This window comes from Protomyces lactucae-debilis (assembly GCF_002105105.1).
Source record: "Protomyces lactucae-debilis strain 12-1054 chromosome Unknown BCR37scaffold_3, whole genome shotgun sequence".
Lineage (NCBI taxonomy): Eukaryota > Fungi > Ascomycota > Taphrinomycetes > Taphrinales > Protomycetaceae > Protomyces > Protomyces lactucae-debilis.
Genome location: NW_024467995.1, coordinates 180,285 through 204,517, shown reverse-complemented (window position 1 = coordinate 204,517; position 24,233 = coordinate 180,285). Strand labels below are relative to the sequence as shown.

Here is a 24,233-nt window from a genome sequence, read left to right as displayed (position 1 = left end):
AAACATACATTTACTTACGATGTCGTTGATGTGACTGTGTTTGTCCTTGCACGTGTCCTGCTCTCTCACATGCACACGACTCGGTCTATGATCTTGCTACAGGCCTACCGCTAGCCTCAGGCATGGTCCAAGTCCGCCTCTACCAGCCAGGTGAATGGCTGCGCATACAGTGCGACAAGTGTCAAGTCCAGCTCGAGTGCCTCAACGAACCGAGCAAGTCCTCCACATTCATCTGTCCCGCATGTTCACAAGAAACACAACTCAACCCCGATGCGCAAGCATCAGGAAGTCCAAGTGCCAATGATACAACGTACTATGAGATTCTTGAAGTCAGTCAAACAGCCACACAGCAAGAAATCAAGAAAGCCTTTCATAAGCGAGCGGCAAAGTTGCATCCAGACAAGACGGGTGGTACAACGAATGCGCAATTTTTGGAATTGCAAGAGGCCTATGGTATTCTCTCCAATGAGGACTCGCGCGCGCACTATGATCGGTATGGAAGGAATAAAGGTGGCGCTGAGGATGTCTCTGACATTCAAGCGCGGTTCGGTGGTATCTTTGGAGGTACGAATGGTCGCTTTGATGAGTTACTCGGTGACATCTCCATCATCTCAGAAATGGGCAGTGCAATTCGCAAGGGAGAAGAAGACGCTGCTGCAGGTCCTGACGGCGCAGCGACAAAGTCATCTTCTGAAAGCGAAGATAAAGCGAGAGAAGCAAAACGAGCAAAGCGTATTGAGACGCTCTCTCACAACCTTGCGCGCCGCCTCGATACATACGATCCGGCCGCTCCTCAACCATTCGTGGACGCCATACAACTCCTGTGCGAGGATTTACGCGCCGAGTCATTCGGTGTGGAATTGCTCCATGTCATTGGTCAGGTGTATGGCTTGAATGCAACAAGCTGCAAATACTCACCAGCTGCACAAGGTTGGACGGGTTCTTGGCTACCGTCGCTTAAAATGAAGAGCCTGTACATCACATCTACAGTCAGTACACTGCGTAAAGCATGGCGCGTCAAGTCGGCTTTTGCAAAGCTTGAAAAGACTGGTGCCGTAGAAGGCGATGCAGGTAGCAACACGACTGCATCAACACAAAAGCAAGGCCTGGAGGAAGAAGCGGCCAAGGCAGCCATTGAAGCGATCTGGGAAGGTGTTCGAGCGGAAATCATTAGTGTTGTCTCAGAAGTCACACAAGTCGTTTTATCACCGGACCCTGCAGCGACGCGGACGGAGAAGCAGGAAATTGAGCGTTTGGTGACGGATGCACAGCGCTCGCAGCTACAGCGGCGAAGTATTGCCCTTGAACTCATGGGTAAGCTGTTTGAGGAGACGAAGCGAGATGAAGGACAGCAAGACATCTTTGAAATGTTTGCCCAACAGCAACAACAGCAGGCCTCATAGACATGAACATTAATGGATGACAGAAACGATATAATACAACCGAGTCGACCGTGTACTTACTGATAAGAAAAGATGCGCACCTGAGCGCCAGGTCGCACATGGCGGCCTTGCCGCATGGCCCGCAGAGTATTATCAAACGTGTCCAGAGGCTTACTGGGAGGCGCGACCGCTGGCTGCTCGCCATGCTGAACATTCTCGTCACTTGCGCGCTGCAACAGCCGCAGTGCCGACCACAATGTGGTAAAGACCTGTTCCATTGGCACCGTTGGATCCTCTCCAAGATATACAAGCAGACCGGCTTGCTGTACTTGCAGAGCTGACTCATCACTGACTAGGCGCTCAACAATCTTGGTTGCGCGATCCAAAAATGTAGTCATTTTCCGAGGAAATAGATCCAGCTCGCTGTCCTTAGCGACCGGCATGCGTGACACTTGTTCTTTGATGTGGCGTAAACCCCGTTCAAGCTGCGCAACGCCCTCGTGCAGGGACTTGCTGGATACTGTCTGTTAGCTTCGGCCATGTTCCTCTTGACGGCATACCCCTGGAAGCTGCTGCACAGTGCGGAATTGCAGTTTCAAAATCAACGCGACCTTTGATCTTCTTTTCATGCACTGCAACCAGATAGTGAAGAAGTGTTGCACCACACTTGCTCATAGATGTACTCTTGATTTCTGACAATTTGAGCAGGCTACCCAACTTGAATCCTTGAGCGCCACCACGAAACGTCGAGGCATTCAAAATATTGCCCGCAGAAAGGGCCAGCGTCAGCATGTCCTTGAGGATTTGCGAATCATACACTTCTCTGCAAGCATGCCGCATAGTGTCCAAATCAGGCAGTAATTCTGCCACGTCCAGATCGAAGCGTTGCCGGAACGCCATAGCACCGAGTCTTTCCTTCAGATGGTCGATGCTGCCAAGCGCCAGGATGTGCTTCTCCGCAGTGCCGAGCATTGCAACATCGCCATCATACGCATTGACTGCAGCGATATCCTCGACAGTCGGAACAACATCCATCAGTGTGCGCAGATAGTCGCTGTTGCAAAGCTTATTCTCGTCCATCTGCAATATTGCATGGCGCAATTCTTCTGGCTGCAACCTGATGCGTGCTAGCACGATTTCCATATTCTTTGCTCGTGTCAGATCGATTAAGGAAATATGACGCTTGACGACAGGCTTGGCAAAGGCTGATGGACCACTGCGTTGTCCTGGTGCAGTGTCTTTGGCGAAGAAGCGTTGAATGTCACTCTTCATGCTCTCATGTACATCATCCAGTGTCTTTGTCGCCGCCACTTCTGACCAGATGGTGCCATCGCCGACATGCGAAGCAGAGAGTTTGTCCCAAAAGAGAGGCTTGAGCGGCTTGCTAGGTGAGGCACCTCGATGTCTGGTGCCATGGGCGTTCGGTGGCGTATTTCTGCTCAGCAACAACATGCCCGGACTCGGCGGAGGCGGTGGCAGTACCTTGGATGTGGAGATCGTGCTGTTTGAGGACTTCTGAGTGGGCACTGTAATGATCGTTTGCGGTTCGATAGCTGAAGCAGTGACCGCCTTCTCAGGTGTACTAGGAGCCACGTCAGAAGTCAGAGGAGCTTCCTGCTTGTCGTCAATGATTGGGGCCACTTCAGTCGCTGGTGTAGCAAGTTGCTCTTTGGCAACTGCATCTAATGGTTGCTCTGCCTCTTGTGAATGCTCGCTGACGTTGGAGAGCACTCTCAATGGCTGACGGATTTGCAGAGGCCTGATAGGTGGTGCCCTGAGACTTGCAACCGGGAGCAGATTCTCCTTCTTGCTGCGTGGTACAAAAAGTTCCTTTCGTAAAGGTGATGGAGCACGCGCCTGCCGAGGCGGAGACGGAGAAACAGAAGACTGCGGACCGCTTTGAATCTGTTCGAGGCTGCTCATCGACTTGGGCCGCTGATGTCGAGCAACTGGTCTCATGATGCTGCGTACTTCCGTGGTGGACAAAGTCGCCGAGGTACGCATCTCGGGAAGCTTGGTCTGCAGCTTTTGCAAATTCTCCTCCTTCTGTACGGCAAGCTCTTGTCGGAGTGTTTGAACTAGCTCGCGCATCTCGGAGACCTGATCTTTTAGGACACAGAGCTCTTCGTCTTCTTCTCCTGTTGGGATTGCAGGCAGGGCTCTTTCGGTCTTGGCAGCTTCAAAGCGTGCTGTGAGTTGCCTGGCTTGAGGTGCAGTTCCGCTTGGAGCAGAACTTCGACATGGAGAATCTTCAGTCTCCTGCTTCGCAGTATCCGGGGTCAAGACTGCCTTTTCGAAAGTGCGCAATGATTCCTCTGCCAGCAGACGACGCAGCTCAGCCGCATCCTCATCAGCAAAGCTCAACCAAAATTCAAGCTGAGACTTGATTTCTTCACTCAATTTGGCTGCAGTGCTGTAGCTCATAACTTTCTCCCGTCCAAGCAGTCTGCGAAAGACGACCCTGTCTTCTGCTGTATGCCAGCAATTCGTCAAAGCATTGATGAGCTGTGCGCGAGAACGTAGCAAGTCAAGATCATCACTGGCGACTGCCTGCGCTTGCGTAAGCCAGTCGAATCGCGTTGAGCGATGACCAGTTTTGCCAAGCTCCACCTCAATGATGTCTGTGCCGAGTGTCGGACTACACACACAAAGACCAGAGAGCAAATCATTTGTTATTGTTTGGCACTTGAGGGAACCGTCTCTTGCAAGCCAGCACAATGAACAGATGAGATCAGGTGTTTTGATTACAGCATCGAACCCTGGTGTTGTATTGAGCAGAACACGCACACACTTGACGATCTCCAAGCACGCTGAGGCTGATGCTTCGATATCTGCAATGCGCGCACGATCGAGCAGTTTTGCGAAACACACCAAACCACCCTCTGCAATGAACTCAACCAGCCAAAAATCTGGCGACGTGCCAAGCTGAACGCGCAAGTCGACAAGATCGCGATGCGTGCCTTTGAGGGTCTGATTCTTGGCTTCGAGCCTATTCAGATGGAACCGTGGCGAATCTTTCTTTGAGGCATTATTGCCACGCGTCCACCAGCTCGTCAACCAGGAGTTACCCGTCAATTGTTGTTTGAGCGGTGATGCAGGACGATCCCATTCAAGTGTTGGAGGGCAGTGCGACATGTTGAGACGAACGGGAGATTTACTGCGACTCTTGCGGTTAGGCGAGCTGCTGCGCGATCCCGTGGGTGACGGCCATGAAGCATCTTGTCGGCATGCAGGCTCGAGATTCGGAATGAAGGCCGCTTGAGTCTTGACCGGAGAACGTCCTCTGCGCGCAAAAGTATCAGCAGTGAAGTCTTGCCTGAAAGAGGGCGCAGTGTTCTCGCGAAGTGGATTTTCTTCTACCCTCAGATTTCGCCCCGGTAAGGATTCTTGCCCTGCACTTGTGCCAGGCCTCTCCGGCGAGTTTTGTATACTTCTCCTCTTCAGCGTAGAAACAAGACTAGGGATGCCTGAGAGGCCTTTTTCGCCAACAGAGAGCACACGACGATGCCAAGTCCCGCTATTAGTAGCGTCGAGTGGGTCTTGAATGACAGCATGCTGGCTTTTAATGGTAGAACCCTTAGTGATGGCTGGAGCAAGAAGACTCATGCTTTGCGGACGATCTTTAATGATTGGGTATCCGCCTTGTGAGACCACGCTCTTGGCTGTTGCCGGTCTGCGTGGCGACGTTCCACTATGCGCAGAAGCTGGGCGCGAGACGACGTGCTGAATGAATGCGTCCACCCGGCAATCAAGCTCGTCATCCATGACAAAAGCAGGTTTGAGTCTGCAGTCTACACTGACCTTGATGTGCTGTAGTGCTGCGAGATCGTCGGTTTCGGGTGTGACAGACCAAGCATACTGAACAGTTTCGGATGCAGACATCTCAGAAAGACCAAGCGACAGCGCTGTCCGTTTCTTGAGCTTCTGAACAGACATTGTATTGAGCACAGGCATCGTCACCCAGCCAGAAGGGGCGTTTGGCAGGTTGCTCAATTCGACTCGTTTGGTGGAGAGGGCGTGTACGAGTGTTAGGAAGGGCTGGGCAGTGGGTAGTCGTGGAAGATCTGCGAGGAGTACAGTCTCTGGCAACGGTGCATAGAGGTGCGCAAGTTGACCACGGGTCCAGTCTCAATTCATTAGTACATGGTCTAGTACTAGAGGTCAATCGGTACACTTACAGCCAGTGGATGGTACTTGTGGCGTTAGAGTCAATCGCCACTCTGGGAAGCGCAATACAGAGACACCAGACTTGGCTTTGAGAATGGCGTCGAAGCGCTGTAGTAGCTGTCGTAGTACATCTGCAACGGAAGCACCACTGGGTACGTGTGTCTCGAGCGTGTCGCCGTTGGGCAGCTGGACAAGGAGGCGCTCCATACAGGATCAACTTTGGACCAGTAGATGTAGCTGTAGAAGGGCAAGAAAGCTGAATGGCGAAAGCTGGATGGCAGTTGGAAGGAAGGACAAGCTGATGGTGAAGTTGCTCGCGTGAGGACGAGACGAGCAAACAAAATGGTCAAATAGAAGAGCGCATTGCACCTATGAAGGCATCCGCCATCTATGGGCCATCTTCTTGTTTGTCCGATACTCTGTTTGACGGCACAAAGACATCCCAGTAGATATGCGCGCTGTATGTGGACACAGAAGTGCTTCATCTAGCGATACCCGTAGAACTCGTCCGATCGATTTGAGCACCCTCATGGCTGGCTTTCCTTCAAGGATGTCACCAAGGACGTCACTCGAAAGGTCATATCAGGAGTAACAACAGGAGGTTGCGAAGTTGCAAACAAGGGGAAAGCAGACTGCCATGGAAACTTGTGCAGCGTCCAGGACGACCGGAATGCCGCGAGACGGACGCCGTCGATGGGTTTGGCATGTCTAGCCAGAGCATATCACAGCTCTCTCCCTCATCTCTCGCTGCAAGACCTCGAGGATGCAGCGCGTTGAAGGGATGGGCACGACCGGGACTGAGCATCGAGCAATTGCTGGAATTGCACGTGAGGTCATGCTCGCGAGAAGGACACCCAACACAAGCTCTTACACCAGGCGCCACGGAGGACTGATCAGGTCGCAACGTGTGTAGCAGCCTGGAAGGGACAAAACTCTAGCAAGCGGCAAAGAAAAATGGAAGAAAGGTCGACGGAATCCAGCATGGCAAGCTCCTCGGCAAGGACGGATGTCAGTGATGCAACAACACAACAGACAGTCTGGATCGTGACAGTTGTATCAGACAAGGCAAAGCCGCTCGTGCAAGCATACACATCACTGCAACTTGCAAATGCAGCCGCCTCAGCGTACTCTCACTGGGCAAATGTGAATTCCGGACAAATGCCCATTGAAGTGACCAAAGATGCCCAGGATGACGTGCCAAGCCTGTTCCTGAGTGGAAAAGCAAGGGTCGATGTGTCACGCGCAGTGTTGCGTGATGATCTGCCGCGACACTTGCGAGACTTCGATCCTCGCGGCGAGCGCTTGGACCAGTTTCTCGAGGAGGAAGTGTTGCACGAAGACTAAGTGTTTTCCGAGGATGAAACACACCAGGGGTCTTCCTTCGGTTCGCTGTGTATCTTATGCAGCAGGACACTGTTTGCTTGTATTTCATGTTTCAGAACAGCGCTTGCAATCACAGTCGTTTCAGGCTTAAACCTGATGGCAGAACATAAAGGACTCTCTCGACACTCTTTTTCTCTCTTGGTCAATATCCTCGAACATGAACAACACCCATACTCCAGCAGCTGCGCCAGCAGATGTGATTCTGCGTGGCGAGTCTCCTGCAGCGACGGAAGATGCAGCAGCACCTCTTGCTCAGCCTGAAGCAGTGCCTACCACCTCTCCTCCCAAACAACGCAACCACAATGATCAGACATCTGTCATCATCTTGCTCACTTGCATTTTCATGCCTCCGCTCGGTGCATTTTTGCTGAAGGGTTGTGGCGCCGAAGTGATCATCGCCATTTGTTTGACCATTCTTGGTTGGATCCCCGGAATCTTGTACGTCTTTTGGCTTTGGCTGAGTGAAGGAGGTTTCCAGAGAAAGGACGTGGCGGCACAACGCGTCGCTGAAGCAAAGTCCAAGTGGAAGGCAAGGCGCGCTGCTCAGAAGATGCGTCAATCAAGTCAGCAAGCACCCGTGGCTGCCACTCAACCAGAAGAGACACCTTTGCTCAACAATGACGCACCCTCCTTGCCAGTTCTCGGTGCCTTGTCGTCCCCTTTGCAATCAAACGTTCCATATGCAGCACCAGACTATAGCAAGGCCGCTGCAGTCTCTGCCTATCCACTGCCAAGATCCTCGGGATCATCCATGCATCCAGGAGGAACCGCTGCAGGACCCAGCACGGCAGGCGCCGGCTTCACCACTGCTCCATCAACTGCTGAAGTGATTCCTACCACCGCTACGCCTGTCATTCCGGTTGACGCTCCAGTGGAAGCCGCGACGCTGGTGGAACAAGGCGTTGTTGAGACGCCCATCAAGCCCAAGGTGAAGAAGGGCAAGCGCGAGGGTGGCGGTGGTCTGTACATGGGCATCTTCAGCTCCAACAAGAACAAGGCCCGTGTTGCAAAGGCTGAGACGCCGGCTGTCGCTGCCGCTTCAACAACCGCTGCTGCCCCTTCGGATGAAACCACTGTCAATCCAGTTGTTTCGTCATCTGGCAAGTAGACAGCTTTGCAAGTGCAAGCTATCCATTGAGAAACCTCGTTAGTCCAATTCCATACTTAATCAAGTCATTCTGTCGTCAAGAAGGAATCTCCGAATGTGCGGTGTTGTCTTTTCATTGAACGAACGAGGCAAATGGCCCTGAATCCGAAGGCCTGGATCACCCTGTCAAACACGTTTTCATCCGTGGTTTTGGTGCCCACCGCAAGGGCCCGGGGAAATTTACCGTGGAAGATAGCAGTCCCACGAACGCTACCAACAGCATCCAGACACTAGAGCGTCTACTACTTGCAAGTTCTCATCTCAGTCTTCGAGATTACATCAATCTTTGGAACATGCTATCTGTTTAAAGCTTTGCAGCTGCTACTTCTTATCCGAGGCCTCGTCTGACAAGCGAGCTGAGAAAAGTATGAGCAACGCTGGTAGCTAAGCTTGTTATCTGCTCGAAGAGACACGACAGAAATCGCTGAATGCGATGACAAAACTGCTCCGGCCGTGGAGCCACATTGGCATTAGCTTATGAACCTACTTTTGTTCGCGAAACGAGATCATTGCACGTATATCTTCATGCCCGACCTAGGTCAGTGCGGAGGTGATCAAGCACGTACTCGTCTCTGTCGTGACACCTCGTGTTGTCCGAGTGATGACAGAATTGCCAATGCTGCCTGGAAGAGCTCGGGCTATAGCCTTGCACAAGATTATACAAGGGATGAATAACACATTCTGCAGCTGGTGACAAACTATAACGTAGCGATCCGAAGTTATGGCAGACAGAACTTGGCATTTCGAAAGCGACCAGCCTACCCAGCGAAACCTCTGCCAGCCATCCTGCCAAGAAGTGCCAGGCTGCTCATGCGAGTTGAAAATCAGAGAGTATCAGAGGCACGGAGCCAACAGCAGATGTTCAAACGCCTGTAGTCGTCGTCCATCACATGTCAGAACTCAGGGGTGGAGTTGCACCTCCGACTGCCTATCAGTGACAAACATCAGTTGAGGATGCGTTGTGCGAGCGAGACTTCTTCCGAGTCGCCACGGAGGCTCGTGGGAGTCGTCGCCGTCTCCGATGAGATCGCCCGAGCCTCAAATTTGACGTGATTTGTACTGTTGGGCCAAGTACCCGCCTTATGCGCTCGGCCTGAGTGTGTCTCGAAGCGGGCGGTGCCTGGTACGGGAGGTGTGACTGCGCACTGTGAAACTAATTCCATAAATTTTTATCAGATTGAGGTCCGCAGCATCTCCAGCCCAATCAGATTAGCCCTCACGCGAGAGATCAGATCACTTCTCTTCAGGGCCACAATTTTGCGAACAAAACCTCCCGAGTCGGGCCGCCGCCTCAAGCTACACGAAAGCCCACATATAAGTGTCGTGCTGTGCCCTTTCATCTGTTCCATCCAGCAACCTCCTGATGGTCTCGATGTCCAACTCGTTCCGACGAGAGAGCAATGCAGGGGTGAAGCAGCATGATAACTTCGTTACAAAGACAGTGAGCGCCACGGCACCAGATACAAAGTCGCCAGGTGTACGGAGGGTCGAAGCGCTGGCCAGCACCTACTCGAGCACAGCCATCCTCTTCCTCCTGTTTGCGATCTTTATTGCGGCCTACGCATACGACCTGGATGGTACTATCCGGTACACATACCAGTCCTTTGCGACGAGCGAGCTGAAAGTGCTCGGCCTGTTGTCGACCATTGGCGTGCTCAGAAGTATCATTGGTGCAGCAGCACAGCCTACGTTTGCAAAGCTCGCCGATGTATTTGGTCGTTGGGAGCTTCTTTGCGTGTCCCTCTTCTTCTACGTCCTTGGTACTATTGTCGAAGCGACCGCCAAGAGCATCAACACCTTTGCTGCGGGTGTAATCCTCTTCCAGGTGGGATTCTCCGGCATCAACATCATCAACACAGTCTTGATTGGTGATATGGTCTCTTTGCGATACCGTACTCTTGCTACGGTCGTACCTATTATGCCTTACATCGTCAATGTGTGGATCTCTGGCAACTTGACGTCATCTGTCCTCAAAGTGACTACTTGGCGATGGGGCATGGGCATGTTCGCCATCATCATGCCAGTAGTCAGTATCCCTTTGATTGGGCAGCTCTGGTGGAAAGGTAGACAGGCTAAGAAGGCTGGCGTGTTGGACGGCCTCTTTGGGTCCTTCCACGGTCTCAAATGGTGGCAAGCGCTCATCAAGTTCTTTTGGATGCTGGATGTTGTCGGTGTCATTTTGATGATTGCCGTGTTTGCTCTGATTCTGACACCCCTCACCCTTGCTGGTGGCGTTGAGGATACCTGGCACAAGGCTCACATCATTGCACCGCTCGTTGTTGGTTTTGTTACGATCCCCTTCTTTGTGGTTTGGGAGCTGTACACCAAGCACCCCATTATCCCCTTCCGCATGCTCAATGACCGCTCTGTATGGGGCGCGCTTGGTGTTGGTATCTTCTTTGACTTTGCATGGTACATGCAGGGCGACTACCTCTACACCATTCTGATTGTTGCCTACGACGAGTCGATTCTTTCAGCAACACGCATCACGAACCTCTATACATTTGTGTCGACATTGACTGCCGTCTGCGTGGGTATTGTTGTGGCTCACCCACGCGTCCAGCGCATTAAACCCTTCATTCTCTTTGGCATCTTGATGTGGTTCCCAGCCTTTGGCATGCTCATTTACTTCCGTGGCGATGGTACGAGTCGTGCAGGTATTATTGCTGCACAAGTCTTGCTTGGCTTTGGTGCAGGCTTCTTCACCTACCCAACACTTGTCTCTGCTCAAGCGGCCGTGAAGCACGAACACCTGGCTGTGATTACGGGTCTCTACCTTGCCTTCTTCTACATTGGCTCAGCTTTTGGCAATTCAGTGTCTGGCGCCGTCTACACCAACCTCCTCCCTGGACAGCTTCAACGCAACTTGGCGCGTGTCTCGAGTAACACGACACTCGCATCGAGTGTGTATGCATCTGCACTGACGGTTGCCTTGGAATACCCTATTGGTACAATTGAGCGTACGGCGATTGTTGAGTCGTACAAGCATGTTCAGAAGATTCTGTGCATTGTTGGCTTGTGTCTATGTGTACCCCTTGCTGGATTCGCTTTCTGCTTGCGCGACCCCAAGTTGGTTGCTAAGCAGTCGCTCAAGGATGATGCGTCTGTCACTTCTTCTGAGACTGAGGGCGATTTTGCTCGTGACAGGGCTTAGATGTCTGTGTATACCTTGGCAATTAGACGGCTTATAATCTACTTCTGTAGCAACTTCTCTGCACGAGATCGATCTGAGCAAGATCATGTAGATCTACAAATCACGGGACTTGATCTGACAGGTCGAATTTATCGGCAGCAATTCAAGAGTTACGCCGACAAGCATCATCTACAAAACAAGCTACATAAACACCTCCTCCTCTGCTCCTCTCTGCTCAAGCAAGAAAAAGATGCCTGCTATCGTCATCGTTGGCGCTGGCGTCGCAGGACTCGACCTCTCCCTATACCTGCAAAAACACCTCCATCAACTTCCCGCCGATTATGAAATCATCGTCATTGACAAGCGTGACTTCTACTTCCACCTCGTCGGCAGTCTACGCGGTCTCGTGGACACTCAAACTGCAGAGCAAGTCTGTATTCCCTTCAACAAATTATTCACCTCGCCACATTGTCGTGGTCGGATGCGATTGATTCATGGGACTGTGTCGAGTATTGAACAGTCGCACGTCGTGTTGGAGTCGGGTGAGACAGTGGCGTTTAAGCAACTCGTCTTGGCGACGGGTTGTACCTGGCAGCATGAACTCGATGTACCCGAGACTCGTTCGGAAGCACTCGCTTTCCTTGCTGCGCAACAAGCACGGATTCAAAAGGCACCGGAAGTGGTTGTGATTGGTGGTGGTGCCGTTGGGATTGAACTTGCCGGTGAGATTGCAACAGTCTCTCGCAAGTCAGGTCTTCAGCAATCAATCACGTTGGTCCATCGAACGGCGTCTGGATTGTTGAGTGAGACGTATCCGATGAAGCTTCGACAATCTCTCAAATCACAACTTGAATCACTCGGTGTCAAGGTACTCTTGGGGACTTCTGCAGATCTCGAGCAAGTTGGATCAGAAACAAAAGTGAAGGCGTTATCAGGCGGTCATCAAGTCTCACCAAATGCTCTGGTTCTTGTGACGATTGGCGGGAAGCCGAATACAAGCTTACTCCAAACACTCGCACCGGATGCCATCGTCAAGGATGGTCTGAAAATCAATCAACATTTCCAAGTTGCTGGATTTGACAACATCTTTGCTGTGGGTGATGCAGCGAGTATTCCAAAGGAAATGAAGCAAGCGGCCAAGATCAGTCAAGGTCATGTTCCTGTCCTGGGTGCAACACTCGTTTCACTCGCACTGGAGGGACAACCGGCAAAACCGTACAAGGGACAGAGTGAGTTGATTATTGTTACTGTTGGTCCTACGGGCGGTGCAGGGTGGTTGTTTGGGTTTAATGTTGGTGGATGGGTGAGTAAGATGGCAAAGAGTAAGTCTCTCTTCATCCCCCCAACACGAGCAAAGCTTGGCTACTAGATGATAGAATTTGCTATAATGAATGGAGGACTGTAATCTAGCCTGCGCGTGCATGATAGACTGGCATGACGCACGACAAGACGTATAACCCATGACACACCCAAGAACTCAAAATCTTGACCCACACGACCCGCATATCCCGTCCAATAAACACAAACTGCTCATCCTCCTTCCCACCAGGTCCCATGACATCGTCAATCTTGATGATTTTCCAGGAGGTGATGAGACACGCTGTATAGCACGTTGCAAGGAAGAAAATGATGTGAAACAGGGAATAGATGTATTGCGTCCCTGACCGTTCATCATCCGCGTCACCTGCATGAAAAGCTGCTTCAGGATCTGCTTCTTCATCCAGTGCTGATGCTGGAATCGCACCCGATTCAACAGCCGCAACGAGGGCATCGTGGCGCATTCGAGCACGCTCACCAGGTTCACTCGTCACAACAGAACCGGAATTACTCTCATCCAAACGAATGGGTCCTTCATCCATTCCTGTAATGGCAGACATGGCACTACTTGAACGGAAAGCAGACCAGGCAATGGCGAAAAAAGTGAAGAGTGCACCAAACACAACCGATGCTGTTTGTGTACCGCGCGCTCGAAGGAGGGGGTTACAGTGTGCATTGCCTTCTTCTGGTTCATTTGCAACGGCGGAGAGGGTAAGGTAGGTGGTGTAGAGGCAGACCATGGCGGCTTGTGCTAGTCCTGAGCGCGGATTGTATTCTTGTACCAATGGATGGATTGCTGCGACGGTTGAGATGAGGACGAGGATGAGGTTGACGGTGATGAAGGATTGGTTCATGGAACAACCTGATGCGGCAAAGAAGCCATACATGATACCCGTAAGAATGATGGCAGTGATGTACATGCCGAGTGTGGATCCGACCAACAATGCTTGCCAGGTCTTGGACTCTGTTGCTTCGTAATTCTCAAGACACGTCTCTGCCCAGGAATGAGCAAAATCAACGAGTAATCCCAAGCCAAAGAGGATGAAGAGGATGGAGCCCGTGATGCTAAAGTAATTTGCCCAAACGGCGAAAAAGCCATTCGGAATGAGAAAGGTCAAGACCACAAGACTTGCCCATAGAAGGAGTTTGATGCCCCAATAACCATTTTGTATCTTGGAGCGCTTGTCACGCGTTGATTGCACGCCATACAGTGCAAGCGCCAGCAAGAGATGTAGGAGGCCTAGCGCAAAATTGATGCGATGTAAGGCAAGGACGCCATAGCACTTGCCGCCCTGACATTCAATCTGCATGTAGTCCAGTGTAATATGTTCCAGCTTTTTGATGGCCCATCCGGACATCATGATCCAGGAGAGGATGGAGTTGAGGAGGAAGAGAAGGGCATAGGCAAGACGTGTTGCGATGGAGGATTGGCAGGTAGAGCAGGTTTTTGAGAATAAGGCAAGGCAGCCTGAACAAGCGCATGAGGCGATGACGGGTGCGATCCAGCCTGTGGCCATGACGGGTAGACTGAGTAGGATGCCCATGTCTGACTCACAGTCTGCTGGGTGGTGGTGGTTGTGGTCGCATCTTGAAGCGCAACTCTGCCAAGGACAAGTTGCCACACACACACACAACACACACAAAAGCAAAGCGCATCTGCATTAGTCTTGAGCTATGTCGAATCTACCGTATGCTGCGGATGCCGATTCGCCATTGAAGCCTGAGGAGCTGGCGATTCTGCAATCACAGTTCCGAAGTGAGGGCATCATGGTGTCAGTTCAGTGTAAATTCAACTATGCCTGGGGCCTGATTAAGAGTACGAAGCGGCAGGAACAGCTCGAGGGCGTGAAGCTGTTGACGGGTAAGCTTTCTATGTATGTGTATGAAGGGAACTAACACGATGGTATAGAGATTTTCAAGGATGCACCTGAGCGACGACGAGAATGCCTGTATTACCTTGCGCTTGGGCACTTTAAGCTTGGGAATTATACGGATGCGCGCAAGTACAACAATACGCTGCTGGCGAAGGAGCCGCACAATATGCAGGCGCAGTCGCTTCGGCAGTTGATTGATGACCGTGTTGCGAAGGACGGGTATATTGGGGTTGCGATTGTTGGAAGTGCGCTTGCGCTGGGTGGGTTGCTGATTGGGAGTCTTGCGCGGAAGGGGAGGAGGTAGCTGATACATACTTGTATAGTGTGTAGTGCGGTAGTGTATGGGATGATGTCTTGATGTCTTGATGGCCGGATGGGGGAATAAGTTCAGGTCTGGCTAATATCCATGGACTGGCTGTGGACTGGCTATGTCTGGCTATGGACTGATTATGGACTTCTATGGATGTCTGGCTATTTCATGGACTGGCTATGGATGGACTCCTGCTCTGACCTGACTCTGTTTCTGACCTGATTCTGAGTCTCTGACTGACTCTGCCTCTCTCTGCCTCTGGCCTGATTCTGACTGACTCTGCCTGCCGCCAGCCATCTCGAGTCCAGCAGCCCCAAACACAAACCATCCATCCACCATCCCCCCTTCTCCCTACTACAGCCCAGCACCAAGCAACAACAAGGCTAGCAGCAGCAGCAGTAGTCCATCTCGCTCACCTCGCCTGCCTCTCCCTCCCTCTTCCCTCTTCCCTGTCTCTCTCTCTTCTCCGCCCTTTTCCCATCCTCGCGAGAAACCCCTACCCCCCCTTCAACATAAAAAGCCAAGGCCCAGTCGCAGCAACAACCCAAGACCCTAGCAATCAACGCGCTCATCAAACAATGTCGCAGGCAGATATCCAAGATCGTATCGCAGCTGCGCGGAAAGAGGCAGAAGGCCTTAAAGAGCGCATCAAGCGCAAGAAAGAACAACTCGCCGATACCGACCGTATGCCTTCCGCCTTTTCTCAACAATTTCTAACACAATAGTCCGTACCATGGCGCAGAGTATCGATGCCATCCCCAAAGTGGGCATGAAGGTGAAACGTACCCTCAAAGGCCATCTCGCAAAAATCTATGCCATGCACTGGGCTACCGATCGGCGACACCTCTTGTCCGCTTCGCAGGACGGTAAACTCATCATTTGGGATGCGTATACAACCAACAAGATCCACGCAATCCCCCTTCGCAGCTCATGGGTCATGACCTGTGCGTATGCACCCTCTGGCAATCTTGTCGCTTGCGGTGGACTCGACAATATCTGCAGCATCTACAACTTGACCTCACGCGAGGGACCCAGTCGTGTGGGTCGTGAACTTTCGGGTCATGCAGGATACCTCTCCTGCTGTCGTTTCATCAACGATCGTCGCATTTTGACATCGTCTGGTGATATGACCTGTTTGCTATGGGATACAGAATCTGGTGCGAAAATCTCTGAATTCACAGATCACCTGGGAGATGTCATGTCCTTGTCCCTCAACCCAGCAAACCAAAACATCTTTGTGTCTGGTGCGTGTGATTCTTTTGCAAAAGTCTGGGATATTCGAACGGGTAAAGCGGTACAGACCTTTGCCGGTCATGAGTCTGACATCAACGCCATTCAATTCTTTCCAAATGGTGAAGCATTTGGAACAGGCAGTGATGATGCAACGGCCAGGTTGTTTGATTTACGAGCAGATCGTGAACTCAACCAATACACGAGTGAATCCATCTTGTGTGGTATAACGAGTGTTGCGTTTTCCGCAAGTGGCAGGTTGTTGTTTGCCGGGTATGATGATTTCAACTGTAACGTTTGGGATGTCCTCAAGGGCGAACGCGTAGGTGTCTTGCAAGGGCATGATAACCGTGTTTCCTGCCTCGGCGTCTCGAATGATGGATTGTCGCTGTGTACGGGATCTTGGGATGCATTGCTCAAGGTGTGGGTTTGAACAATGATGGCCCAATGGAAGCAGGCTCCCCCCTTCGCAGTAATGGAGTCTATACTCTGCCTGCATCCCCCATCACTTCTCTGTTCTTTTTGGTCTCTGTATCCTTCCCTTTTTGCGCTCTCTTCTTTCTTACTGCTGCTCTAATGGTTTCGTCCATCTCTCTCTCTTCCTTCTCTGGTCATCCATTGAATTGTTATACCATAGTCTAGAGATAATCCATTGGTCTGCGTCCGTCCAGTCCTGAAACATCTAAACTTGAAATCCAACAACGCGACATCCATAAGACACATCACACAAAAACATGGCAGAAACAATGCGCTCCCTCTTCGCAAACGATTCGTCCATAGCCCGCGCACTAGACGGTGATGATGAGAATGACGATCTTCGCTCAGAAGACAGCGCAGGCTCAAGTGACCTGCGTGAACAACATGACACCACCGCCTCCCTCACCAGTAGTAGTAGTTCAACCGCTGTTCAAGGCTCCATCACCACACAAATGCAAACAACAGGTCGACATCCAACTGGAACGTATAATACAGGTCCTAAAGGTGTTCGTGCGGATGCGAGCGCGTTTAAGCAAGCAGCGAGTGATGCGCATGCCGGTAAACAACTCTTGTATAATGCAAGTTTAGCGAAACGTGCCATGACCACAACGACCTGGTCTGAAGATCAACAGGAAGCGGATTTACGAGAACGATGGGTAGAGATGCGTCTTAAGGAATTGTCAAAGCAAAAGAGTGGAGGGAATGGTGATGTAAATGAAGAATCAACGTCTGCTGCAACAGCCAATGTCATGCGGCGTGTCGATGCAGATGGGTTTTTGAGTACCGTTGAGCGTGAACGACGCGTCTGTGTGGTCGTGACGGATGAACAAGCATCTGCAGAAACCCAAGAGATGCTGGCCATTATGCGGAATATTGCAAAACGGCACGGCAAGCAAGCTGTACAACTCACAAAGACACCCACACAGCCAGTCACCTTTATTCAACTTAGTGCGCAAGAAGCAGAACTGGATGTCGTGGCAGTACCGGCCGTGCTTGGCTATACGGATGGTCAGCTGGAAGCAAACTTGATGCGTGTTGCTGAGGAACGAGCACCAGGGACTCGCGTTTCAGAAGCGTCCATGGAACAAGTCTTGCAAAAGTATGGCATCGTGGGTGTGCCTGCCCTGCGCGGACAGGCCCTCTCTGACGAGGATGAGGAGGATGACTGAAATGGACAATGAACAATGACGATCTTGCTAATGATTTGATTGAGGCTTCTTGTATGTATAGATTAATTCTTCGACTGAGCTAGCTGACTGTTCTAAATGGCAAGGTCCTTGGCAGCCCGCGACAGGAGAATCACCGTTCCCAAAAAGCTATCGACCATGGGCTCAAACTGATTCGGCATTTGATCCGCCTCATTCCTAGCTTGTCGAGCGAGTTCTTCCATATTGCTGACTTCCACCTCCAGCTCATGTGTTGTTTGCGCAGAAGCAGCACCAGACCGATCCCCAGCACCAGCACCTGTGACTTGCGTCAAGTCAATTTGATAATGCTGATGCTTATACGTCAACCTGTCCTTCTTGCGCTCCCCCGTACACGCTGCACTCCCCTGATGATACGCAGTAGGAAGGGGATGCTTGTGTTCCATATTGATGCTGATGCGAATATCAAATGGCGCATCAGGACAATACAGATTGAGCGAATCGAGTGTCTCCTTTGACATGGTCTCCAGTACAGCGCCTGTTTTGTCATCTGTCGTGACACGTACATGCCTGCCCTTCCCAACAGCCGGACCGGATGTCGGTGGACCGAATTGACGATCTGTTGAGCGTGTATGTTTATACTGTATCCGACCAGCCCGTGCACGATCTTGTACCTGTGCATTCAAATGCTCATTGAAAGCCTTGTGTTGCCGTTTCGACATGTCAGACACAAAGCGAAAGGGTAAATCGCGTGCATCACCAGGCGTCAGCATCGCTGCTGTGATGAGTGGGAAATCCATCCGCTCACCACTCGCCTTCCATACAAGTCTGCCGAGCTTCGCCTCAATCTCAAGACCCGGCTGGCCAGCATACGGTCCATCTCCCAGGAGATGGTGTCGGATGAATTGGCAGAGCTTCAAGTGCATGTCAGAAGGCACCTTGATACCCATATAACTCGGCTCAACCTTGTTTTGCCTGCCATGTCCCTCAAGAGGCTGACTTTCTCGTCGTTGCCGTTCCGCTCCAGGCGAATGAGATGGCTTTCGTGCGGTAGAATGTCGTTTCGCTTCACTCGCTGTTGCATCTTCACTCCCGCGACGCTTGAGCGATGGAGCAGACTGATCGCCATTTGTCTGTCCTTCACCAGTCTGCTGGGATTGACTCCGTGCAGGCGTCGTTGGTTGCGCAAAAGGCGGTGGTCGTTGCATCATGGATGGACTTTCCGTTTCACTGCTCGATAAACGACGAAAGGAGGTGGCTGCTTCGTGAGAAAGGTCACTCGGGCCATCGCCTTGATTGAGCATGCCTAGAAGATCCATCTGTGGCTGCTGTTTCAGGGACTTGACAAGCTTGTGAGGAGCACGCGCTTTGCGTTTTGAAAGAGATGCAAGAGGTCGCGCAAGCGTGACTGTCCCTAGAGAGGACGACTTGAGAAAAAGACGCTGCGCCTGATGCAGGCTCGTCACGTAGAGAATGTCGAGAGGTGCGCAAGCCGCCCGGGCCGCTCCTTTATGTGTATCTCGTGTGTGCAATTGCTATCTTGGATGTTTTCAAAGTTCACAAAGGGAGAAAGCAGCAGCAGCAGTCATCATGCTAATCTAGTTCAATGAGTACATGACACGAACCTACGCCTCGTCTTCGAGGCCATCATAGTCAAACGGCAACGGCAGGGGCGCCTCTTCCTCATCATCCACTTCCATCGCCGAATCTGGTCCAGCGGCCGCTGCAGGAGGGGCAGGCGGTGACTGGTCAATCTGCATGTCCAGCAATGACTCTTCTTCCTTTGGCCGACGATCGCGCAGGAACAAGATTCCGCCAGCAGGTTTGCGCGCAGGGTAGTAGCGTGCGTCTGACTTGAAGTGGATGTGCTTCAACTGCCACGGCACAACACGAGACATGTTGCCCAAGATCTCGTAGAGAGGTTCCTTCTTGGGCGCTGTGCCTTCGGCCGTGTCCGCGTCTGCTTCACCTTCAGCAGTCTCTGTGGCGTCTGGCTTCTTCTCTCCTTCTTCCGCTGCTTTGTCTGTATCCATAGACTCAGGCTCCGGCGCAGGCGTCTCTGCTTTTTCATCCGTCTCCATCGCATCTTCCTTCTCCTTTTCCTGCTTCTTTGCGCGCGCCTTGGCCTTCATTGTCGTAGAAAGCACAGCCGTCTCCACCTTTTCCGCAGCCTTCTTATCCTCTTTTGGTGTCTCTGGCGTATACGCAAACATGATGGGCATTGCATTTGAGCGAAAGACCATCGCAGGCACATTCAAGTCCTTGTTGACACCAATCATGGCAGTGGGTGTAAAGGCAAGTGACAAGAAGTGACCAAGTGGGAACCAATACCACAGCTGTGTAAAGATGGCCATACCCACCACAGCAGGCATATTGTTGCCACCCGAGTAGGACTGTAGGCGTAAAGTGACGTTGCGGCCACCTGCATCCAGGATGCCCGATCCTACAGCCGCACCAAACTTGGTCACTGCATCTGAGTGCTTGTTGCTAATGACATCCGAGTAGAGCTTGCGAAGTTCTACACTCTCTGGGTTGGTTTGGTCATTGTGCTGAATCAAGACCATGGCAGTGGCAATATACGCACCTTGACGAACGAAATCAGTGGCATCGTGCGTCATGGGGTTGAGGATATCCAAGGCTTCCGGCAACGCTGTGCCAGCGCATGCAATACCCACAGCCATGGCAGCACCGTAGCGGACGTGCGGGTTGTACGATTCATACAACAAGTCAATGGTCCGGCACAAGCCTTGTGGATTCTTGAACATGACGAAACCAAGACACATGACGGCAGCTCTGCGCACGTCGTCATGTACATCAGACACAGCAAAGTGCAAGAGTTTCTCTGTTGCTGCTGTGTTGCCGGTACCGCAATAAGCCATGGCAATACCAAAGATACCGCCATGACGCAAGATGGGGTTGTCATCGGTCACAAGTCGCTCAATGTATGCATCTGCTGCGCGTTCGCAACCATACAGCATCATGGCAATACCCATCGCAAGACCACGAATAATTTTCTCGTGCTGTGTTTCATGTGCATATTGCAGCATTTCGTCAATTTTGTCTTCATTGCCGGTTCCCAGCATCACAAGACCCATTGACAGTCCGCAAGCTTCACCAGCAACCGCACTATCGTGAAACAGTACAGTTCGTAGTCTGTCGTACAAATCAGCATCGCACGTAGCAAGCCCAGCTGCACCAAGACCCAGAGCCGCACCATGCTGGACAGTTTCCTCTGTCGCGCGAGCGAATTGCTCCGTCAAAAATGGCAGAGATTCTGCACCGTGGTTGGCGTGAATGAGGCCGAGTGCGTACAGGCTGCCGCCCTCAGAGTAGACACTACCATTGGCACCTTCTTGAGGGAGATATGGCCCCAACAATGTCATACTCTGGTTGAGATTACCCTTGTGAATAACGCCGAGAGCCGCTGTTGCTGAGAATTTTGACCAATTTGACGCCTTTGAGAGCCAATCAAGATTGTTCCTAAAGAAACCGTCTGAGGTAGTACCTGCGTGCATGAAGGCATTGGCAAACGTGACTGCCGAATGAAAGATGGAATTGCGCGCTTCAAGTGAGTTCTTAATCTTATCGAGTATTGCAATATCAGCATGATTGTTGCGGTAGAGGAACTCCAGGTGAAGCTGAATAGTTTTCGTGCCCGAAAGGATGAGTACGAGATTCTTGCGAATAGCCGCGCAGCCCTCATCTTGTTCGTGCCCATCCTCGGCCTGAAGTTTTGAGATGAGGGAGCTTAAGAATGAGCGTGTCGCCATTGCTTCAATGTCAAAAGCACACTGGTACACATTGGCAATTGCCAGCTCATCTTCCTTGCCATTGTCCGATGCGGCAGCACTCAAAGCCAGTAGAATTTTGAGAGCTTTGGCATCGTCGTCCAGCATGACGATGCACTTGATGATATTTGGATAGTCAGGTCGCATTTGGTTGTTGAGATGCTCGAGCAATGCAGCCGTCACCTCGTCGCGAAACTTCAGGTCTGAGACCGTAGCAATGCAAGTCTCGAGAATGTATGGCAGCAAGTTGTCGTCTTTGCTCTCGCCGATGATTGTCTCCAGAATATCAAGCCTCTTTGATTCGAGAGCAATACCAATGGCTTGCTTGAACTCTTTGTCTCGATAACACTGCTGCAGCATTGTAGACACCACCTCGGACAAGCGGCTATCTGCCTTGCCAGCCTTGTCGCCCTCGCTATAACGCGCGGCATTCTCTGCAATGAATGAATCGATACAGTGTGCAATGATTGTCTCAACATACTCATCATGAGATTTGAGGTCAAACAAGTCGCCTGCACCCAATGCGTAGTCTGTTGATTGTGCGTACTCACCTAGATGGTAGTAGACCTTGGACGCCACCAACGCTGCTAGTCTGCGGTTTGCAAACGACTCGTCTTCATAAAGGATTTCTAAGCTTGTGATATCATCTGAGATCTCTGGCCAGCTCGCGTCCACGATCTCATTGAGTTTTGTGAGCGCAAAGGATTGTAGCTCGACATTGCTGTCGTTGAGCAGCGCAAGCAGGCCGCTCGGTGATGTGATTGCCACCATGGCTCTGTCGCTCTCTGTCTGCTTTGCCTCTTCGTCGCTGTGCTTGTGCAGGCCAGGTCCTCCGATGAGCAGCACAGGTGTAGCCTTGCCTGAGCCTGGTTACGCGTCGACAAAGACTCGTTCACGTGGAAGGAACAATTCAGATGGAAATGCTATATGGCGCCAAACAGAAAAACTCAATCAGCCTCCTGGTCGAAGAACTCGTCGTATCCAATGCCGGAGTCGTCTCCACGCTCTCGGACACTCTTCTCAACATCCGCTGGACTCAAAGCAGCCTCCTCAAGCGCCTTCCTGGTCAGCGAGGCATGTTCCTCCATGAACCGCTGTGTGGCACCTTCCAAGTCCGCAAAGGTACTGAGGAGATGCTCCAGCGCATGACGCCTCTGATCGAGCTCCCTGACAGTCTTCTCGTGGTCATTGAACAAGCTTTTGAGTTGATTCTCCAATTCTCGGAGACGATCCTTGCTTCGCGTCAACTCTTGCTTTACAAGCGCATTCCCCTTTTCGAGCTTCGTTGCCTCATCTTCTTTGGTCGCGAGGCTCTTCTTGAGCTCTTGACGCTGCTGCTCTGTTCGACTGAGTCTGTTTTCATACTCTCGCTTCAAGGTCTTGTGAGATTCTTCAAATTCCTGCTTTGCTGAAGTTAATGCTTCCTGGAGTGCGCGAGAAGCCTGCTTTTCATTCTCATAATCCTTGGCAAGACGTTCGATACGTTGTTCAAAGGCATCGGACATACATTCGAGCTCAGCCTGCGATGTGGCTGCGGTTCGCTTCGCCGATGTGAGTTCCTTCTCAAGACTCTGCGCTTTGGCGTCTGCTGATTCTAGCATCGCAAGACGTTCTTGGAGCTGTGTCAAGAGGGCTTCTTTTTCAGTCAAGGCAGAGCCAGCAGCATCAACCTTTGCTTCCAAGACCTTGCAGTACTCTGCAGTCTCCTCCAATTTCGCCTTGACAGCCTGAGCCTCATCCTGCAAATCAGCGCGTTCCATCTCTGCCCTTTCGTGTGCCTCCTCCAAGCTCTGCACAGCCAATTGATGCTGCTGAATACTTGCAAGACTCGCCATCTCCATGTGTGCCCTCTCGTGATTGAGTCGCTCAATACGAAACGCCATCTGGTCTTCACTTGCTTTCAGCCTAGCGAGCTGTTCTTTTGCTTTAATGAGCGATGCGGTCTGATTGGCAAGGTCCAAGTCATACTGAGCATACGTGGCACGTTGTTCCTCAACATCAGCAATTTGATCAGCCGTAGCGCGTGCAAGTGCACGCTGCAAGTCTTCAGTCTGCCTAAGGTGGAAGATATGCAGTGCCTCCAGCTTTCGGTTCTCAGCGCGGTACAAATTGTTGGTAGTCATGGCCGCATGGAGCTCACGTTTGAGCAGAGCAGCTGAAGCGCGACTTAACAAGTCCGTTGGCTCTACCGACGAAGCTTGCAAGCTATCCTGGCCATGAGCATGGCCGTTTCTGGTAGGTTGGGATACCTTGTGGCCGTTGACGGTTTGAGTTGATGCATCCTGAATTGTATTGGACGATGGTTTAGCCGTCGGAACATTCATGCCTTCATCTTGTCCCTTGCAAGAATCTTCGTCGTAAGAGCTTGTCCGCTGATCAATATGCCCTGTGTCTGAGTCTTCTGGCTCGGTAGCAGGCCTGGGCGAAGCCATCGTCTCACCTGCCTCTTGATTGCCAAGAATTTGCGCAGAAGAGGTACTCTGTGCCTCAGCATCTGACTCGCGCTGGCCGTGATCATATTGATCAGAAGGCTGACTACCGGCCTTGGCGAGCTGGACAGCCTTCACCAGATCAGCATTGAGCAAATCAATCTCTGCTTCTGTGTCTTCAATCTGGCTCATGATCTCCTCTTGCTCACTCTCATTCGCATTTTCCTGCAAGAGCAAGCCAAGCTTGCGCAACCTTTCAATTTTGCGATCAATCTCTTGTTCAAGGCTCCTGACTCTTGTCGTGCTGACTTTGCGCTGCGTAGGAGACTCAGGCGTACTCTGTGTACATCGGGCAGGAGAATCTGCTGATCCTGCAAGCTTGCTGATAGAGCGTCTCTTGCCTGACGTGAGCTTAGTGCGTAACCTCGTCTTCTGTGGTGGCAGCACAAAT

General features: G+C 51.6%; 10 protein-coding genes across 10 annotated transcripts; 6 read left to right on the top strand and 4 right to left on the bottom strand.

Moving 5' to 3' along the window:
• The first annotated feature begins 37 nt into the window (after positions 1-37).
• On the top strand, positions 38-1,633 carry BCR37DRAFT_206262 (uncharacterized protein). Its single transcript, XM_040866393.1, has one exon. The coding sequence runs from the start codon at positions 123-125 to the stop codon at positions 1,401-1,403; it is 1,281 nt and encodes a 426-aa protein (XP_040727359.1). The 5' UTR covers positions 38-122; the 3' UTR covers positions 1,404-1,633.
• Positions 1,634-5,463, bottom strand: BCR37DRAFT_206263 (uncharacterized protein). Its single transcript, XM_040866394.1, has one exon. It carries the CDS (start codon positions 5,334-5,336, stop codon positions 1,863-1,865), a length of 3,474 nt encoding a protein of 1,157 aa, XP_040727358.1. The 5' UTR covers positions 5,337-5,463; the 3' UTR covers positions 1,634-1,862.
• A 1,779-nt stretch (positions 5,464-7,242) lies between these two features.
• Positions 7,243-7,392, top strand: BCR37DRAFT_334187 (plasma membrane proteolipid 3; the record flags this gene model as incomplete). Its single annotated transcript, XM_040867134.1, has 1 exon — positions 7,243-7,392. A coding segment is annotated over one exon (150 nt), but the record flags the coding sequence as incomplete, so codon positions are not given.
• A 1,961-nt stretch (positions 7,393-9,353) lies between these two features.
• Positions 9,354-11,348, top strand: BCR37DRAFT_206268 (siderochrome-iron transporter). The gene has a single exon (XM_040866395.1). It carries the CDS (start codon positions 9,443-9,445, stop codon positions 11,231-11,233), a length of 1,791 nt encoding a protein of 596 aa, XP_040727356.1. The 5' UTR covers positions 9,354-9,442; the 3' UTR covers positions 11,234-11,348.
• Positions 11,349-12,635, top strand: BCR37DRAFT_207148 (uncharacterized protein). The gene has a single exon (XM_040866399.1). It carries the CDS (start codon positions 11,463-11,465, stop codon positions 12,579-12,581), a length of 1,119 nt encoding a protein of 372 aa, XP_040727355.1. The 5' UTR covers positions 11,349-11,462; the 3' UTR covers positions 12,582-12,635.
• BCR37DRAFT_206076 (serine incorporator/TMS membrane protein) lies at positions 12,600-14,133 on the bottom strand. The gene has a single exon (XM_040866390.1). The coding sequence runs from the start codon at positions 14,071-14,073 to the stop codon at positions 12,619-12,621; it is 1,455 nt and encodes a 484-aa protein (XP_040727354.1). The 5' UTR covers positions 14,074-14,133; the 3' UTR covers positions 12,600-12,618.
• Positions 14,134-14,203: 70 nt separating this feature from the next.
• BCR37DRAFT_390970 (WD40-repeat-containing domain protein) lies at positions 14,204-16,376 on the top strand (the record flags this gene model as incomplete). The annotated part of the gene is made up of 4 exons (XM_040870936.1): positions 14,204-14,390; positions 14,439-14,663; positions 15,245-15,397; positions 15,439-16,376. The coding sequence occupies 4 exons, from the start codon at positions 14,204-14,206 to the stop codon at positions 16,374-16,376; spliced, it is 1,503 nt and encodes a 500-aa protein (XP_040727353.1).
• Positions 16,377-16,626: 250 nt separating this feature from the next.
• BCR37DRAFT_206072 (uncharacterized protein) lies at positions 16,627-17,635 on the top strand. Its single transcript, XM_040866389.1, has one exon. The coding sequence runs from the start codon at positions 16,678-16,680 to the stop codon at positions 17,587-17,589; it is 912 nt and encodes a 303-aa protein (XP_040727352.1). The 5' UTR covers positions 16,627-16,677; the 3' UTR covers positions 17,590-17,635.
• A 46-nt stretch (positions 17,636-17,681) lies between these two features.
• BCR37DRAFT_343863 (CYTH-like domain-containing protein) lies at positions 17,682-18,773 on the bottom strand (the record flags this gene model as incomplete). The annotated part of the gene is made up of 1 exon (XM_040867529.1): positions 17,682-18,773. The coding sequence occupies one exon, from the start codon at positions 18,771-18,773 to the stop codon at positions 17,682-17,684; it is 1,092 nt and encodes a 363-aa protein (XP_040727351.1).
• A 264-nt stretch (positions 18,774-19,037) lies between these two features.
• BCR37DRAFT_206070 (armadillo-type protein) lies at positions 19,038-22,243 on the bottom strand. The gene has a single exon (XM_040866388.1). It carries the CDS (start codon positions 22,122-22,124, stop codon positions 19,191-19,193), a length of 2,934 nt encoding a protein of 977 aa, XP_040727350.1. The 5' UTR covers positions 22,125-22,243; the 3' UTR covers positions 19,038-19,190.
• Between the last annotated feature and the right edge of the window lie 1,990 nt (positions 22,244-24,233).

Coding starts and splice junctions, on each gene's coding strand:
- BCR37DRAFT_206070 (XM_040866388.1), bottom strand. CDS start 22,124: ATGGTGGCAATCACATCACCGAGCGGCCTGCTTGCGCTGCTCAACGAC.
- BCR37DRAFT_206262 (XM_040866393.1), top strand. CDS start 123: ATGGTCCAAGTCCGCCTCTACCAGCCAGGTGAATGGCTGCGCATACAG.
- BCR37DRAFT_206076 (XM_040866390.1), bottom strand. CDS start 14,073: ATGGGCATCCTACTCAGTCTACCCGTCATGGCCACAGGCTGGATCGCA.
- BCR37DRAFT_206072 (XM_040866389.1), top strand. CDS start 16,678: ATGGCAGAAACAATGCGCTCCCTCTTCGCAAACGATTCGTCCATAGCC.
- BCR37DRAFT_206263 (XM_040866394.1), bottom strand. CDS start 5,336: ATGCCTGTGCTCAATACAATGTCTGTTCAGAAGCTCAAGAAACGGACA.
- BCR37DRAFT_206268 (XM_040866395.1), top strand. CDS start 9,443: ATGGTCTCGATGTCCAACTCGTTCCGACGAGAGAGCAATGCAGGGGTG.
- BCR37DRAFT_207148 (XM_040866399.1), top strand. CDS start 11,463: ATGCCTGCTATCGTCATCGTTGGCGCTGGCGTCGCAGGACTCGACCTC.